At 46.7% G+C, this 18,309-nt stretch overlaps 1 protein-coding gene across 1 annotated transcript in view; it reads right to left on the bottom strand.

Moving 5' to 3' along the window:
- Positions 1 to 299: 299 nt before the first annotated feature.
- Positions 300 to 18,309, bottom strand: part of fgf22 (fibroblast growth factor 22) — a gene marked incomplete at both ends in the record, with an annotated part of 19,721 nt that continues 1,711 nt past the window's right edge. Inside the window, 2 exons of the mRNA XM_080860274.1 lie at positions 300 to 494; positions 1,669 to 1,772. Coding sequence (XP_080716400.1) covers positions 300 to 494; positions 1,669 to 1,772 — 299 coding nt within the window. The remainder of the gene's footprint in view (positions 495 to 1,668; positions 1,773 to 18,309) is intronic.

Raw genomic sequence — 18,309 nt, 5'->3', positions numbered from 1 at the left:
AGCCTTTCTTTAAGACCTTAGGCACACAGAAGGGCAGAAGGAGAATAACTTAAAGGTAACTCCACTGTGACCACAATAGGCATAATATGGTAAAAAATCAAACAAACACAAAGTTCCAACAAATGTACATATATGGGAGAGGGGTTACAATAGTAACGTCTTAGTAAAGTCATAGCAACGTCATAATAACATAACAAATATATAATAATGAGAGTATCGACAGCAACGATGATGACACCACTTATATGCAAGGGTCAGGGGAGACACTTTTTCAGGCAGTATGGGGGGGGGGGGGGCAGCTACGTGGGCATCATGGGTAGGAAATGGGTGGAGGGGTGCCGCCTGCGGGCTTTGTGTCCCCGGCGAGGCTTCCCGCGGCCGTTGAGCGACACGAACATTTGGCGGCCGCCGTGCCGCCAGCGCAGAGAGGCGTACGTGTTGTAGCCGTTCTCCTCTATCCGCTCCTTAAATTTGCAGCTGGGGTTGTACCGCGTCTGAAAGAAAAGAAAGAAAGAAAGAAAGAAAGAAAGAAAGAAAGACACAGAGGGCAGACAGGGGCAGTCAGTGCATGGCCTTCTGGGACAATCTGTCCTGACCTGCCTAAACGAGACAGGTGAAAGGTCAAAGATGGGCTCAGAGATACGAGTGCTCCGGATGTGACCCCCAGCATGGGATCCCATTCCAAGTGTGTTCACATGGAGGAATGACAAGCACTCCCATAAAAGGCCCTGATGACCTCCCTGATAGCACGCTGACACTGAGCCGCATGTGAGCCTGATCTGGGCCACAACAAGACCAGAGACAGCTACTATCTGTGCTTCTGCTGCGTTATCCACTTCAGTTACTGCTTTTTTCATACAATCACCGTTACCATGGTTCAGTCAGGTAAATATAGAATTTGTTTAATGTTTATACTTGAAGACTGCAAAGCTGCCTAACAAATTTTCAATCAGCTTTTTCCATGGGTGGTTCACTCTTCTTATCAGTGAAAACGGATGAATTAAACAGAGATGAAGTAGCTACAATATGCAGTATTTTATCTTCCACCACAGGTGACTATCAGTGCGCCATCACACAACACTCTCTAAGATAAGATCAGCTTATGGGGGCCCCTCAGATGCATTCTCATCAAGGTGTTATTCAGAAGAGGATGCTAAGGACCCGTCTTATCTGCTCTCTGGTATGGAAAACGATGCTGTCCTGTCACCCACTCACAGTGCAGTAAACATGCTGCCAATATGAGATGACGCAAAGCTGCTAAATGTCTACAGTGTTGCTCGTAGGGTGAAGTGGCTGCTGCTGATAGGTGGCATGCTAAACTGTAACAAGTGCTTAAGTGTTGATGGACCCATTTCATATTGTGAGCTTTACTACTACTATACTATAAACAAGCAGTAAGGACAGTCTTCCACATCTGAGCTAACTACCTAAAATACATTCAAAAACAACCGTTAGCACTGATAAAAGCTTGACTTGCCAACAAATCTGACCCTGGTCTAGCACAGGTGCGGTTAATACACCTCAAGTCAGGACCAGATCTGTTCCAGAATAAATACCCGGAACAACAGTTAAAGAACTGATGCAGACAGGGGACTGATTCTGCATCTGATTCAACGACATTTAAAACATATGTATATTTCTTATTATAATGTCTCAAAATGTACCTACCGATCCAAAGAGGGTGCCCTTTTTGGACATGGCTAAGTACAGCCCGGTGCTGACAGATTTGATGGCGACAACTCCCACACTGACAGATCGGATTTCCATCAGGCCTGGAAAAAAAAAAGAGAGAACAGAAATCTCTGTTAGAGTGGTGGACGAGCTGGAGTTTCCCCATCAAAAGCTGCTCTATCATTACCGATTAGGAAACCAGGCATCCGTACACCCTGGGAATGTAGTTTTTTTTTCCCCCAAGACAAGAAAGAAAGGGGTACGCACAACAGTGTTTAGCAAATTCCCTGAGGTAACATACACGATGAAGAATGAATCCCAGAAACAAACAACTGGGTCATGGCAAAGGACTGTCTTTGCTCTCTAAAGAAAGGAGTCAATCATCGTCCAGTCAATGTAACGGGAGGATGGTTTTATGATGTTAAAACCCAAAAACCCAACACTTCAACTATGAATCCTGTAGCCACCATATCATTGTCTCTCCCTCGTGTGAGTTGCCCCATGCTTTGTGATGCAAATGCCCCTCGGTGCTGCCCTTGTGTTTTTTAGTTGGAGTGCATCCATCCATGCACCACACCAGTGCTGCCGTCTAGAAAGGAAAATGCATTATGCAAAAGAGGAGGAGAGGAGAGCCCGCAGAAAGTTCCAGTCTGCGGAGCAGAGGCTGGCTACCAGAAAGGAATCATTCCACACCCGACAGTCTGCCCAGATGAACCTCCATCTCATACGCTGTCAGAGATAGAGCAGGTTGATAGCCACCACAGTGCACTTATGCTCAGTTCAGCCCCTTGAAAGAGGTGCCGGCGCAGAGGAATAAGGGTGTCCTGCGGGCAGTGATTGGGGAAAACCTCTCTTAAGTTTGGCCTTGATCTGGCTTTAGGCTACACGCGGGGAACCAGACATATTGTCAAGATGACAGACAAAACTGTTTTTCAAGATGACCTTGTGTCCTCCACCCTTAAGGGTTTGAATAGGGAGGTAATTGCTAGATGAGAAGCCCTCTTAGATAACTTGTGCTTGACTTGATTTTTAGAGTCTCGCCTTCAAAGACAGACTGATGTAAGGCACTATCTGATCTCAAGGCATGTCCCTCCACACACTAACAGAAGTCACCTTTAAAGCAAGAAAATATGGAAGAGTACTCTCTCTCTCTCTTTCTGTCTCGCATACACTCTCTCTCTCAGATGGTCCCTGTTTCTCTCCTCTCCTCTCTCTCTCTCTCTCTCTCTCTCTCTCTCTCTCTCTCTCTCTCTCCTCTCCCCCCCTCCCCCCCCCCCCCCCTCTCTCCTCTCCCCCCCTCCCCCCTCTCTCTCTCTCAGGTACCCTTCTAAATAACCAGAAACTGGGAGCAGTGCTAACAAATGGGCTATTGGCTTTGGACAGGGACTGTGGATACACTAACACATGGAGGTGCTGAATGAGATGTTGACCCAGCGCCAGCAGGGAAATGAACCAGAAGCCACAAACACAAGACCCAGCTAGCCCGGGCCCGTAGCCCAACCCTCGCCGGACCCCCGCGGTGCGGCCCCAGAGAGCCCGAGCCGGTGGCGGTTGAGTTTCCACTCTCGAGCCGGGTCTCCGGATAGACTCGTTCGGAGATGAAAAATAAACGCTCTCACCAGGGGCAGAGCAGGTGCAAGCCTCACTGCATGACCAGCTCAGCTATGTTTACTTGAGACCGGACTGTTTTTAAAAAAGAACCTGAGGAAAATCTAAAAACAACATTTGCTTGGCACAGTGGCCACAGTTCATAAATACGTATAAGAAATGCCAGCGGATGGCAAGGCCACTGGAAGCTTGAGAACACCATCACCTTTACTCGGTGTTGGGAGATCCAATTCAATTCAATTCAGTTTTATTCATATAGCGCCAATGCGATTGTCTCAAGGCACTTGATCCACAAGCTCCACAAGTGGATATATTTCAAGTCAATACAACAGATTATATTTCAAAAGAACGGCAGCTCGTTAGTAGGGTGTGGTTGGTGCTTGTAACACAGAGACGTGGGCACCACAGAGTGATCTGGCTAATCTGGAGACTGCCCTCATCACAAGCTAATGCCATCCACAGACCCGCAGTGTGCAGCTGCCTCTTTCACTCTCCAGGCACACAACACAGAAGCAAACAGTCTTTCCTCTCATGCTTGTCAGGTGAGGTCATCCTTTTTTAGAGACAGAGAGAGAGAGAGAGAGGGAGAGAGAGGGAGAGGAAGAAAGAGAAAAGAGACAGAAGGTAAATAAACACCGTGCTCCCTGTGCCTCTTTCTTCTCTGACACGCACGCCAGAGTGTATGGAGACCCCCCCGATCAAACAGCAGCAGCCACAGCTGCACAGGCACAAAGCTCAGGTACGCTACAGCTGCAGACCCAGCCATAGTTACAGCTACACCCATGTACCTGCACCTTGTCACTTTGGGGGGGGGGGGGGGGGGGGGGGGGGAGCGTGCAAGCGGCTTGTAAGCAATTAGGCCAAGTCCTGCTCCTGATTGAGGCGCATGTGGCGTTTATTGGGAGCTGTTGCGTCAAATGAAAACTGATGGTGCCTGAAAGTGCCACTGGTGCCTCTGCTAACGATCGCCGGCAGCACCGGGGTGAGGGGAAATACAGAGCAGCCATGTGTGACGGTACATGTCACAGAATGGGCTAGTGCCAGCAGCAAAGGAGGTGGCTCTGTTTGAAAAATCAAGCTGGCTGGCATCTGTGGAAAAAAAAACTCAAAAGTTAAAGAATTCTCCCTGCAATCTTTGATGCAAATGATGGCCATTATTATGCATTAGTCATCAGGGTGAACTTAGCTACCCAGTGTCAAGTGGTTAAAAAGGGGACCCTTTTAGGGTCCTACACAGCCAAGTGACGATGAAAGCATTCAGTGATGCACTAGAGAAAGGGCTCTTGAAAAGAGGTGAGAAGAAAAAAAAACTCCTAGGGTATCACTTTGGTTTGCTGAAAACTGAGCATGTTGTAGGGTATATGCCCAATTCTTCTGTGTAACATAAAACAGCCACTACAATGGACTAATGGGTTCGACTCCTTTTAATGAAACATCTATACATGACAACATGGCTTCCCAGAGAGGAAAAAAAAGATCTAAGGGGATGGATGAGGTGGGGATTTGGCCTTGTTTGGAGGAATGGCTCAGACCTGTGATGCTTGAGGAAACCCCAACAAAAGCGGGTTAGGCTCATATTAATCTTAGTCCCCCTTTGAAAGTTCTCTCCATTGTGTTGAAAGCTCACAGATGACTGTGGTATTCAAGGTATTAAGTATAACTATCTGACCTTACATGCTAAAATCCTCAGGTCACACCACTTAATGGCTCCTGGTAGCTCGCTCTGGACTTCACACGTGCATAGCCTGGATGTTTGCACTTGCACACGGCATGATTCTCCTAAATTATTTTTTGCAATAAATAAAATAATTATTGGAATATGTATTTTAATATTGCTCATCTGTAAATAATTTGTCATTTGGTGAACTGTAAAATGAAACTAATGAAATAGCAACTGCGGTGAAATATCATAGGCCAATGATACAATAATTCAAAGGCTTTTGTGTCCTTTCAGGTTTGAGACAGATGCTGAACTGGGTGAGTTTTCCTCTCCTTCACCCCGGGCAAAATCTTTTAACCTTTGACATGTTTTGGCCAAAGCTGTCAATAAGCCTGCACTGCTATTACAAGCAAATCCTGTTCTATACGAACTTAGTCAAGTGTGGACTAACCATTTTTCCACCTTCTATGGGATTTTTTTTTTTTGAAAAAGCATCGAACAAACCCTTTGCCTCGTCTTTAGACTCTTTCTCTTTTTCTTTCTTCTCCCCTTTTTTGGAAGTGAGCCCATCGTCTGATCATTCAGCCTTTTTTGACCTTGAAAAAAAAAGCCAAAAGGAAGGTAGGAGAAAGGAGAACTCTCATGGGGTTCTCTTTGTCAAAATTATGGTTAAAGGAGGAGGGGAAAAGAGAGAGAGAGAGTAAAGAGTAAGGCTGCTAGGTGCTAGTAGTAAGGAGAGGGGAGGGAAGGGGAGGGGAGAGGAAGAAGGTGGGGGTCATGGGGGGGGTGGGGGGGTGGGGGGTCATAAAATGATGTTGCCTTCAAACCGCCCCTCTGTTCCCAATAAGTCTTTGTTCCACACCTGAGAGGTGGATGGAGACAAGGTCTTCTTAATGACTAGGCTTTTTGTTGCCCTCCCCCAGCCCCCAACCCCCCCGCCCCCAGTACAACCCCACAACCTCAACCTCCCACCCCCCTCCACCTCCAAAAAAAAAAGGTCCCTCCCACCACAATTAAAAGAAGGGGAAAGGGGAGAGCAGAGTGAAAGAGCGAAGCAAAGATTTCTCCAGCTCTTTCCCCCCAGTCTTTTTCTCATTCTCTTTCTCATTCTCTCTCTCTCTCTCTCTCGCTCTTTAATTTCTTGGGTTGCCCCCTCCAGTAGTCCTCCACGGCTCGCTGCTCCGCCGAGAGAGAGCCTGGGAATCCGAGGGTTCCTGCAGGGCGGCTGCTCTTGATTGACATACCTTTTCAATTATTTCACAGTTTGCTTTGCTTTTAAATGGAGAGGGCCCTGTTGTTTTTTTTTTTTTTCCCTTCTTTCCCTCCTTTTCAAAACACAACCTTTTCATGTTGGTTCTTCGCTGCTGGGCCTAATGGCTGTGACCAGCACCTTTGATCTGGTCTGACCTCCACGAAGCACTCTAGAGTAGAGCATAGGCCTGTGTATGTGTGTGTGTGTGTGTGTGTGTGTGTGTGTGTGTGTGTGTGTGTGTGTGTACATCTGTGTGGTGAGGTAGGAGACAATAGCAACATCAGTCATGACCACTTTGAACACCTTGATACTGGTTTGGGAACAACTGTTTCAGGTTGCTTTGTGTGGCCTGTTTCCTGGGTTACACATCGCCACAACTCAAGCGAATAATGTTCAAACGAATGGTCACGCACATGTTCAGTGTATTTATGGGCAATTTTCTTTTTTCCATTTTTTCTTTTTTGGGCTCTGTTCTACACCAGTTCTACAGTTTACTTTATACAGTTATTGAAATTTAATATTACTTTTCAAATATAATTTTTTATGAAAAACTAAATTCAAAGTGATACAAATGATACAAACACGTTAAAACAAGATCAAATCTGTGTACTTAATATCTGAAGTACCACTCCACTCTCATGCTGACCTCCCATGTTAATATAATTAACAAATTGATGGCTGCAGTGACTTTGTGATGGCCGCCTCATCAGAACACCAAGCCCTTCAAAGGTTAAAAAAGAGAGAACCAGACAATGGCCCCCCTCTTGGCCCTTTCTAATTGCTTTCTTATAAAAAAAATGTAGGGCTTTTAGACCTCTCAGGACCCCCTCTTTTGTGAGAAGCTTGAGGGCGAAATGGGAAGATTAGATGGAAGGAGAGAGAGCTTAAGCTCGAGTTAGTTAACTTTAGTTTCTATTGTGTCTCAGTCTAATCAAAAAATCGTTTCAGTGATGAGTTCTGACCCCAAGCTGGGACATTGGTTGGTAGATCTTTTCTAAATTCAGTAATTTTGTATAGCTTCAGCGGTATGTTATTCCAAAAAAGCATAAAACACGTAAGTACAGAAATAAAGAATTGTGCACATCCACCTCACACCTTGCAACGTAATATCATAAATGTGAATGTGTTTTATGTACAAACATGAAAAAAAAAAAACGCTTTTAGAACTAAGTGATGGCATTTATCTGATAATAATTCAGAATTGTTTATACGTTCTCTTTGCATGTAAATACTTTATTTGAAGGGTTTTTATGCATTTGTTGACATTTTAAAGGGGTCTGAACACATAAACAACCAAATCAAAGTGTGTAAAATGCATAGTATTGTTGGGGTCATTGTTGAGTCCAGAGGCATTTCTATTTTTTTTTCAATTTACTACATGTTTAATTTGTAAAAACACGTTTCATTTGTTACTCTGCTACAGAGCACACACACACACACACACACACACACACACACGCGCGCTTAATCAACAGCGCTGAAAGCAATGCCGTCCACACGAATGTTCAAAGCAGAATTCTGCCTCAGAGTAGCCTGCAGCGGTAGCTTTGTTATCTGTTCAAACCAAAAATCAACACAATACTACTGCCGAGGTCACTGCTTGGAGATCAGAACAGGTTCACGGCCAATGGGACAAGTTCAGGTGTTCCAACCGTTCAAAAAAAGGGGAGGGCACAATAAAATAAGCCATTTTATTTTACAATAATAACTGGTATGCTGTTTCTAATGATTCCAATAATATATCAATATCCACAGCCTGTTACTTAACAGTCTTACCCTCACAGACAGGTGTCCAATAGCTTTTAACAATTAGATCTTTGTATGACGCCAGAGCCAAATAGCTCCAATAGAGGGGAATTTACAGTATTAACAATTCTTCAAATGTCGTGCAGAGGATGTGATATCACCTCTGAGATTAGAACTTTTTGCAGAACAGTGCAATGAAACCCAACCCTCTGTTCGACGTCTGCATTTCACGTCTGGGACAGACCATGACTTTTACAGCTACACCCCCATCCAGGTGTAATAAAGGGCTCAACACATCTACCACCATGTCCCATCACACAACACATCTCCCACCGCGTCACGTCACACAACACATCTCCCACCATCTCCCGTCACACAACACATCTCCCAATGCGTCACGTCACAGACTATTTCTCCACCTATCCTGAAAAATTTGAAGTGCTTCTATTTTTAGTGTGAAAGCCGCTCTGTGTTGTCATGCTAACCATGTGGCGTTGATGGGCTGGCTTGTTTATGAGGGTCTCTGGTGCTGGTTGAGTTTGGCCCAGAGTTTACGGTGTGTTTAACAGGCCTGTGACTGCCTAGGACAGTGTTCCAGAGAAAGAGGTTAGCCCCTGCCACAGCTGTGGGGCTCAAGGCAATGGCTTGTCTCCCGACATGCATCATACCTATTAAGCTTCAGAAGGCATGGATGATTTATTCATCTGACCCAAAGAGCTCAGAGACACGTCTGGTGAGGAGCATTTTCCCATCTCCTTTTTCTCTCTCTTCCTCTTCCTCTCTCTCCATCTCCCTCTCTCTCTCTCTCTCTCTCTCTCTTTCTCTCTTTCTCGCTCTCATAGGTATACACAAACACACACACGTACCTCATGTATTTTGTATTTAAAAATGATTTACCTCTGACTTCGTCCGTCTCCAAAACAAATAAATGCTTCCTATTTAAAATGAGGTGCGCAATGGGTTTTGGATTGAGATTTTTTTGTTGTCCTTTTTTTGTTGTGACTGTCCCATTCATCATCAATGGACATGACTGAATGAAAATACACATTACTCTCAGGAAGTGCTGTTATTTTTAGTAGTGGCGTCATTCTAACCACTTAGTAAAGGCGATTACTGTTAGCTGAACCTGATATACTCCGAACGACCACAAGCATCAAAGGGGCATTCCAGAGGAGGCTAACTCTCACGACACCTCATAGAATACAGGTGCCAGTGTCACCACTAACAATGGCCTATATGTGCTTCATCATAAATAAGTAGGACACAGGAAGTGTTTTTGTCTGTGTGTATGTGAGTGCGTGTGTGTGCGTGCGCGCGCGCGCGTGTGTGTGTGTGTGTGTGTTTGTGTGTGTGTGTGTGTGTGTGTGTGTGTTTGTTTGTGTGTGTGTGTGTGTGTGTGCGTGTGTTTGTGTGTGTGCGTGTGTTTGTGTGTGTGAGTGTGTTTGTGTGTGTGTGTGTGTGTGTGTGTGCTGGGACGATTTCTCTAGTGAGTGGCCCAGCCCGACGAACAACAAGACGGATGGTAGCCAAGAGAATGGGAAGAAAAGGACCTAGTCGGGCTAATTCATTGCTGCCCTGATTTCTCCCTTTGTTCCCACATTCCAGCGACCCCTAGGGTGGTAAGAACAGTGATGGTCCGATAGCCAGTGTTGGGGAAGCTACTGTGAAAGCTTAGCTTTGCAAGCTACCAAATACTTTATACTGGAAGAAGTGGAACTACAGCAAAGTTACCCTAGGGAGAAATCTTGTTTGGTTGACTAAAGCAACTTAGAAAAAGTAATTTGTAAAAAAAACATTTTGGCATGTACACGTGATGTGAAATTATAACAAAATACAATACAAAAAAGTCACATGCCAGCAAAAGAGGCCAAGAAAAAATGCCACTCAATTATGTTTATTGCAAAAAGCGCCTACTTGTTCACAGGTCATACATATAAATAATAAAAGAAAAAACTAACATACCACACTATTCATGTGAAAGTGCAAGGAATGTCAGGTTTAGTTTTGTGCACAATGTCCATCGGTCAGACACCTGCCCTGCAGAAACTAGAGTCCAGGTGGAGGTACTTCACTACTGTAAGTAGCACTGTCTGTGAATAGCATCCCAGGTTGAAGGTGACTCTGGAGTTAGTTTGGCTCGATTAAATGCTTTTACATAATTCATCATCATTTTGTTCTCTTCAAGAGTAGGACAAGTGCAGAACTCAGTTCTACATTATCATCCAGTTATATTTTAGATGTGCAGGATATGCACGTGCAAAGTCTTCTCCTCTTTCAAACAACAACCATAAAATGTGGCTGTGATTGCAATGACACACCTATGTGTGTGGAAATCTGGTGGTTTCAGCGATGACAGATGTGTGTGTGTGTGTGTGTGTGTGTTTGTGTGTGTGTGTGTGTGTGTGTGTGTGTGTATGTCCTGTGTGTATGTGGGGTGGGGACAGCGGGGTGGGTCCACCTTTGCATCAAAGCGCTAGCTTAGCACTGTTTGAAACATGTTTGACAAAGGCACTGGAAATGGAAAATGTTCTATTTTCAAAACTCCCAGTTGCCATTTATATAGAGAACATATGGTTGAGTGATTTACCTATCCTCTCCTAGAGAAACAACTTTCTGACATTGTCATACTCACTAAACTTTAAGAGCTCGGGCGCAGTGTTCGCCATCCAATCTCATAAACATTCTCCGCCCTTAATACAAAACACCTGTCCCTCCCTACGTCCTGCAGTCTGTCTCTAGTCTCTGTCTAGCGCTTTACCATATCGTTGTATGTGACCCATTCTCTCCCCCTCTGCTTTAAGGTGCAAATGGACCCTGCTACCATGGCAGCTCCTTTACAGGGGGCCGCTGTTCCAAAGTTGGAAACAATGATGAGAAAATGCGCCTCCATTTGCCTCCCGTTTTCTGAATGGTACTCCAAGGCTGGTGGGAGGTGGGTGGGCGGGCGGAGGTGCGGGAGGGTAAGCGACTCGGCGACTGTAAATGGTTGGCTGCGCAGGTGAAAGCCGATTCTCACACTCGCATCGCCCTGCTCCGCTCTGCCCCGGCTCCGCGCGGCCTCCACATTCTCTCGCACACACAATCCCGAGCTGGTACAGTTTCAAGGCCCCGGCATTCTAGTCCCCTGCCCCCACCCCCCACCCCACCGCTCCCTGCCCCCCCCCCCTTTTATGCGACGCTGAATAAGTGCTCAGGGGATTAGCCCGGTCCTTCAAAGGCCATTAAAGCAAATGACAGGTATCCCATTACGCTGCGGTGCAGTGACAGACCAGGTGAGGAGCGCAGGGGCCACGCTGGAGAGCACGGGGTCAGCTGGGGACAAAAACTTTCGGCCCCGGCAGGGCGCCCCCTCCATCACCCCCACTCCGACAGACTGCCCGCTCGCTCTAACCACCGCACCCCCCAAACCCCCTAGCCCCATTCAACCGCCCCCCCCCCTTCGACACAGACGGCTCTCTCATTCATGAATAATGCTCGGCTCACGAGCGGCTCACAGACCGGGTTTTGGTCTGGGTAATGACCCGCCTGTGTGGCCTTGGTTTCTCCTAGTCACCGTCAACACTGGGGGTTGGGGTGGGAGACCAAACCTGATGATGAGACAGAATACAGACAGGACCGTGTAGCAACCTGTCTGTCAATGTGTGCCGTATTTTAGAGGTTTGTTCTTGTGTGCCAGTGTGGTCATGACAGAATGCATTTCTAGTGTTTGGGGCACATATAGAGTTCCCTCACCCACACTCATACATCTTCCTTAGACCGCTCAGCAGAAGAGGAAGTGTTTGGTAGTGTTTCATTAACTAATTAATCATCACTTGAAGATAAAGGAGACTTCCTTTATAGTCCCACTATCAATAGGCCTCTGTTTAAAGGGTGACCAATTTCCCTCAAATGTAATGCATGTTGCCTGACACGTAGAGAGCAGATACTGGAAAAGCACTGGATCTGCGCTTTACACTTACACACTTACATACACTTCACATGGTGACAGCCATCCATCTTATCACAAGAGAGAATTAAGTTGGACTCATCATGGCAAAGTCCACTCACCCCCCCCCCCCACAAGCAATGGTTACAGGGAAAATAACACAACAAGACCAGGATCCTTCTCAGGGTAATCAGGTACCTGAAGTCAGATTTTTACCATGGGTGGGCTCCTCAGCATTTAGTCTCAATGCACGTTTTGGCTGTAAACATCAGGCTCCTCTCCAAAGTGTGTAACGCAACATCAATGGGGTTGATTGATATTGTGTTACACGCTTTGGAGAGGAGCCTGATGTTTACAGCCAAAACGTGCATTAACGAGCACTCGCATGGAAAATTAGGGCCACAATCACCCGACGGCCTCCAGGAAACTTCCAGGCCTGGAGAGGTACCCCCCTACCCCCGCCCCTCCCTCCCAGAGGGGCGGAGAGGTGAAAAGGGTTAACGAAGCGGCGGTCTAGTCGTCTAGCCGGAGCCTGTGAGGCAGTGAAGGGCCCGAAACCCAACCCAGGAAGAAGCCTTTTCTTTTAATCAAGGAGTGCGGGAACAAGAGCGCAGAGGGCCTCCAAATCATGCATAACATCCGTAACGAGCGAAAAAGAGAGCTATCAAAGGCCCGGCACAGATAGTTACAAGCAGATTCGCCAGAGCACTCACGGCTTCTGCAGTTTCCTGCACTTTGCTATCAAAAGGCTGGGGGAATTAAAGCGTGAGGTCACTCCTGGGTGCCATTAAGTTGCATGCGGGCGGCGGCGGCATCTGCAGCTGGTTTTGGTGTCCAGGCGCAGTGCTGACTTAAAACAGAACCGAGGGGAGGGGGGGGGGGGGGGGGGTTAACGAAAAATAACAAGGACTTGTTTACCATACCCTTACCTTCTTCAGTTTGATCGTCGGAAAAACAGTGGTAGCTCAAACAGGGCCACATCTGAGGCTGAACGGGATCTGTCAACTCGAATCGCACACTTGTGCCGAAACACACAGCTTGTATTTACCATACAAATTATTACACATTCTTGCACAGCGTTTGATTAAATCACTTTAATTTCCTCAATTTCCTTTGCATTCGAGACTTCCAAGAGCCAGCAAACAAGGGCGGCACTGGCATGGAGGGGAGGGTGGAGGCGGTGGTAGAGACAGGGATGGGGGTGGCGGTGATGGGGTCTGGTGGAAGGGCTTTGGTGCCCAGTGGGGCAGCTCAGACACAGGGTTCCAGTGGCTGAATATGACACGAAGTAGCCTCCCTGCCCCGGCCTTGGCCCCTTTGTATTTACATTATTAAAATGAGACGGGCAGACAGGGAGGTGACAGGCAGCACAAGAGGGAAATCAGGCGGCCTGTCAGGCCTGTCACTTGCTCCACTGGCCAAAGGCCTTGACCCCAACACAACCCACCGCCAGGAGCATGGAGGGGGGGGGGTGTCAGACACCTTAGCCCTGGGCAGCCGGCCACCACCCCAGCCCCGTCCCCCTCCCGTCATCCAGGCTGCCAATGGAGCTGCCGGAACTGTCACCATCAAAGCTTCAGCGCAAGCCTGTGAATATAAAATGGCTATTTTTTTGTCTTTAAATAAATAAATAGGAGTGTCTCTCTGGGGATGCCTGGCAACGGTTGGCTGCTTCAGCAACCACCTCCTCCATGACTCACCGTCAGATTGACACTCAAAAGCACTCGGATGGAATTATCCTATCTATCTGATACGCTTTTATTAACACAATAAAATGTTATGCAAGAACAGGCAGAACAATAGGGAGGTCTACTCCTCTGTGAAAATGCTGCCATGCATTCACAATATTGCTTTCCTCCCTGAAGGCCCAAATATACTTCTACAACTTTGTTGCTCCGTGGTCACGCACTTGCCCTCGGAGAGGGTTTGCCACGACGGAGAGGGACAACCATAAATTGGCCTCGGCTGTTCCAGGGTTCAGGCCTGGCCGTCATCAACCATCCGCAGAGGTGGAGGAACATGTTTTTAAGTTTACACACTCAAGAACACACACAAACATTATCTCACGCACACACACACACACACACACACACACACACACACACACACACACACACACACACACACACACACACACACACACACGAGTATGTAATGGTACTCTAGGAATGTGTTTGGTGAAGGTTATGTGTCACTCCTCACTCACAACCAGCATTGCATTTATTGTCTCGTCCTTGACCTTACAGAAGATTTATAGCAAAATACCCAAACCCTTTTTACTGTGTCCTCTAACTTTCATTGGACTTCCTTGGAGGTACTAAAAGATACGCTCTGCAATTACTCATGATAGATAGATCCTTATTACTTCATTAGTGTATTTGTATCAGTATCATTGATTGACTGAAGTTGCAGTCAGTAGAATCACTCAACTTCGGCCTCCAACAAACACCTGTGCTGAATGCCACCTTGAAACATATTACTTAAATCATCTGATTTCAAAAGAACCTGGCAAAATAGAAGTATCCTCTCGTTACCTAGTAGGTAGGCAGTCAGCCATATTGAGTCAACATTGGGGTTGTGGTGGTGATAGTTAACACCTAAGACCCCTAATAAGCACTACATCCCTAATACACTTCATTTTTCAACCCCATTTCACAGCTGATGGGAAAAGGACCCCTTTTTGCCTGCTGTAGTGCATTGTGGGAAGGACACCCTGTGTCTCCCCAGACGTAGACAGGTCATGTCATCTCGCAAACCACACTTGCTAAATCTGCTTCCCTGCATACCCCCTCATTGTCACTGGCATATTTTTTAGAAAAGAACTACTGCAAAAATATTGTCTCCCTTGTTAGAGTGAGACGAACTATGAGCGTCTGCCCTGCACAAGGAAAATGTCAAGTCCTGGTGAGAATATTTCCTTTGGCAGAGGATGCTCAGCATATGGGGTTGCATGAGTAATATTTGCTGCAGGGTTCCTAATCCCAGCTGATCTAATTAATACCTATTTCAAGTCTTTCACAAAAAGGTTGTTATAACACCAATAACAACCATCCTGAAGACTTGTCACTGCGCAAAATATGATACCGGCTCATTTTGTCCAAGTGTTTGAGCTTGGCTCAGCTCATACGCACTCTGAAGCTGTTTTCATAAGGCGTCCACAGAGAAGTCCACCCCAACACACCAATCACAGGCCTCAGATGGTTGGATTCAACTCGACCTGCTACACACAGGCAGTCTGCACACAGGGTTCGTTTGCTTCACTGACTTTTACCAGCCCAGGGAAGGTTCTGCATCGCTAATTACAGGACACATATGGCGTTTGCCTGAAAGTAGCATGCGAAAGTAGCATGTATCAGTGTAGGCTACATGCTTCTTTTTTAGGACATACACATTAGCAAATTCGTATTCTTTTCTCAGATGCAACATTTTTGTGTAGATGGGGCAATGCAAGTTTGAACTCTTACAGAGCAAATTTGAATAAGCCATGCATTCAGAGAGAAAGAGAGAGAGAGCGACACAGAGAAAGCCTGAGGGAGCCAGTCAGGCTCAATAAACCTGATGATGAACCCAGCTAAAGCAGAAAGGAGCCAGGGCCAGACTGGGCTGTTAGCGGCTAATTGCTACACTTTTCCCCCAACTATTCATGATATCAAGCTACGTCGTTACAAGGCTAATTAGCGCACTAGTGCCACACTTCCCACCCCCCCCCACCCCCCACCCCCAACATTCCCAGGGTGTGTATGTCCTGTTTTATTCCCCCCCTCACCCTTTTCCTTCTTCACTGCCAGGAACAGCTGGCAAGGGATTGATTTTCAACATTTCCCACTAAAGCCAATGCTGCTGTCCTTATTCGGAAGGATTAAAAGGCAGGATTTGTGGGATTTTCCCCGCTTTTTGGCACTAATGTGCTCAGTGAAGCACTTTTAGATTGGGAGAGTCTTGGAGGAGAGCTTACAGACGTTCTAATGAGCCACTGGATCACGACCAGTCCTGCTGCTCTCTCTAACTTTATTGTGTCCCACAGAAAGCAGCAATGCCCCCCCCCCCCCCCCCCCCCCCCCCCCATGCAGGGTCAGCTTAAAATCACTTAAAAAGTGATAGAGCTTCAAGAAGTTCCAGTACTTCATTGCTCGAGTCAGGCTGTTCTTCGTCACTCGATTCAAATTTCTTCTCGTCAGTGTCTTTGAACTGTCCTGAAATGAATTCTTCAGATACAGTACGGGTTTGCCTTGAAAAAGAGTGAATTAGCACTACCAGTCGTTAACATCATCCAACCCTACTCTCTACTACAACTAAAAATTGTAACAACATCCTATTTGCTCTTGGACGGACAGGCTTGTCTTTGTCCGGCCAGTATTAAGTAATTTCCACAATATATTCAACAGGAAAGGAAGGTTTTCTTCCCATGTGGCCTCAGCCAAGCTAAACACACCTATGAAATCACGGCGAAGTAAAATAACATCAAACATCTAACATCTAAAGCAAGATGCAGAAAGGAAAGGAAACTTGGTCAACATGACACAACTGCCTGTAAACACAGCTGAAAGTAAGGGAGGGGTTAGAGGGGCCTGGCACACAGCAAAAGCAGGCATATTTTAATGCAAGTGACTCGTTTCTCTGAGTATGATTGTCGCATGACCTTATTTCCTTAGGTTGAACGCGTTGTCATTGCCTGGCCCCAAGTCAACCGTTTGAAGTCTTCAACCACACACACCCAAAAACCCTAAACAGTGTGTCCATTTATAGTCAAACGTTTTTGAGAAGAAATGGGAATAATAATAAAAAAAAAAAAGGGAAGGCGTATGAGTTGGCAGGCCTGACAGCAATATTTCATGAGGAGCTGGGACATGAAAAATGAAAAAGAAAACAACCTTGGCCAAGCATAATCACCCAATATGTATTTCCAACATGACTGGAGCCGGTCGGGGCCGAGTCCGAGGGGACAGCGGGGTAACGTGTTATGATTCGCCTTCTGCCTGACGACGGCTCGTAATCATCTGATGTGAGTTCCAGCAACAGCAGCTGCTGCACTCCTTCTGCCTGCACTGACAACTCGGTCACGACCCGTGACCTGGAACAGGATATGTCGTGTGTTTCGTTTCGTAACCTTTAAACCGTCGTTCCACTCTGTTGTCGTCACGACTCTGTGGCATAACTTGTCTTCTTGGATGGAGGGAATGTTTTTATTCTTTCGTCTCAGCCCTCGCCCCGTGTTATTTTTGAAAACACCTGTAACGTGCCTCTGCCTGTTCCTGTGATTCATCTCTCTTACTCTCCCTCGTGGTTATCGCAGCCCATCCATCTGTTTTGAGCAAGATTCATCATTTGAATATCTGCCTTGGCAGACAGATGCTGCACTCGATCAGATCAGATAAATATCGTTTGAATATTTTGGAAAAAAAGAGCAAAACTTCAAAGGGCCCTATTGTGGCAAAGCACGGAGGGCAATAACTTGAAGAATTAACACCTGCATTTGTCATAGAATACCGTGATTGGGGGGGGGGGGGGGGGGGGGGGGGGGGGAAGTGCTGAAAAGTACCGCATCAGTGCCAAAATAAAGCTAGATTTCTCATCTCTTCTAGATTTATCACGAGGGTAACCTCTCCGTCTGAACTTATTCTTTCTCTCTCGCCTCCTTGTTCACCCCTGCTCTATTCTGGGCCCTTTGAATCAGAGCCTCTGCCTCTTCCCTCAGCTGTTCCAGACGCCAGCCCACTGGGATTGATACAATATTTTCCAACCTCAATTAGCCCGAGGGGCCTGTTGACTAATTCCAACTGTTTTTGCACCTGAGAGGTTGAGAGCGCGGACTGGAAAAAATGAGTGGGGGTTGAGGACCAGGGCGAAGCGGGGCTGTTTGGGCTGCGGAGCGGTGTTGACAGACAGTCAGGGCTACAAAGAGGGCAGGGTGGACAGCAGCCTAACGGCACGGGTTCACGACTATGAGCACGGCCGAGCGCGAAGGCGACAACAACAGGGACATTTCAGCAGGTGGCTTGTGTGCAATGGATACGGCTCAGCCTAACAGTACTGTCAAGAGGTGCCACAACATCTCATAAATCATCATTAAAAACAACAAATAGCGCCTCTCACTGCGATCACACTCAGTCAAAACACCATGACATCCAGTCCAGGCATTTTTCTCAGTAATGTGGTCTCTCGCTGGCTGGCAAATGAAAGTATGTGTCACCGGGCAGCCAGACGAGCACTAATGAAGACCTCATTTTGAGGTATGGCCGCCGTGGCAGCCACAGGGCTCTGAGCGCAGACTGCATCTCTGGGGTCGCAGATACAGACGCTTGCCGGGCGGAGTTGGGAACTACTATTCCAAGTACAGGAAATTAGAGGAATAGAGGGCGAAACATTCGAGCGGATTGCATCTGGGGGCTGGTCTCTCTCAGCCCACTCCGCAGTGCACCACCATCTAAGCAGCTCTGACAGCGACCC

Source organism: Sprattus sprattus (genome assembly GCF_963457725.1).
Source record: "Sprattus sprattus genome assembly, chromosome: 2".
In the NCBI taxonomy this organism is placed as follows: domain Eukaryota; kingdom Metazoa; phylum Chordata; class Actinopteri; order Clupeiformes; family Clupeidae; genus Sprattus; species Sprattus sprattus.
Note: the sequence above shows the minus strand (reverse complement) of the source record. Positions and strands in the feature narration are given on the sequence as shown.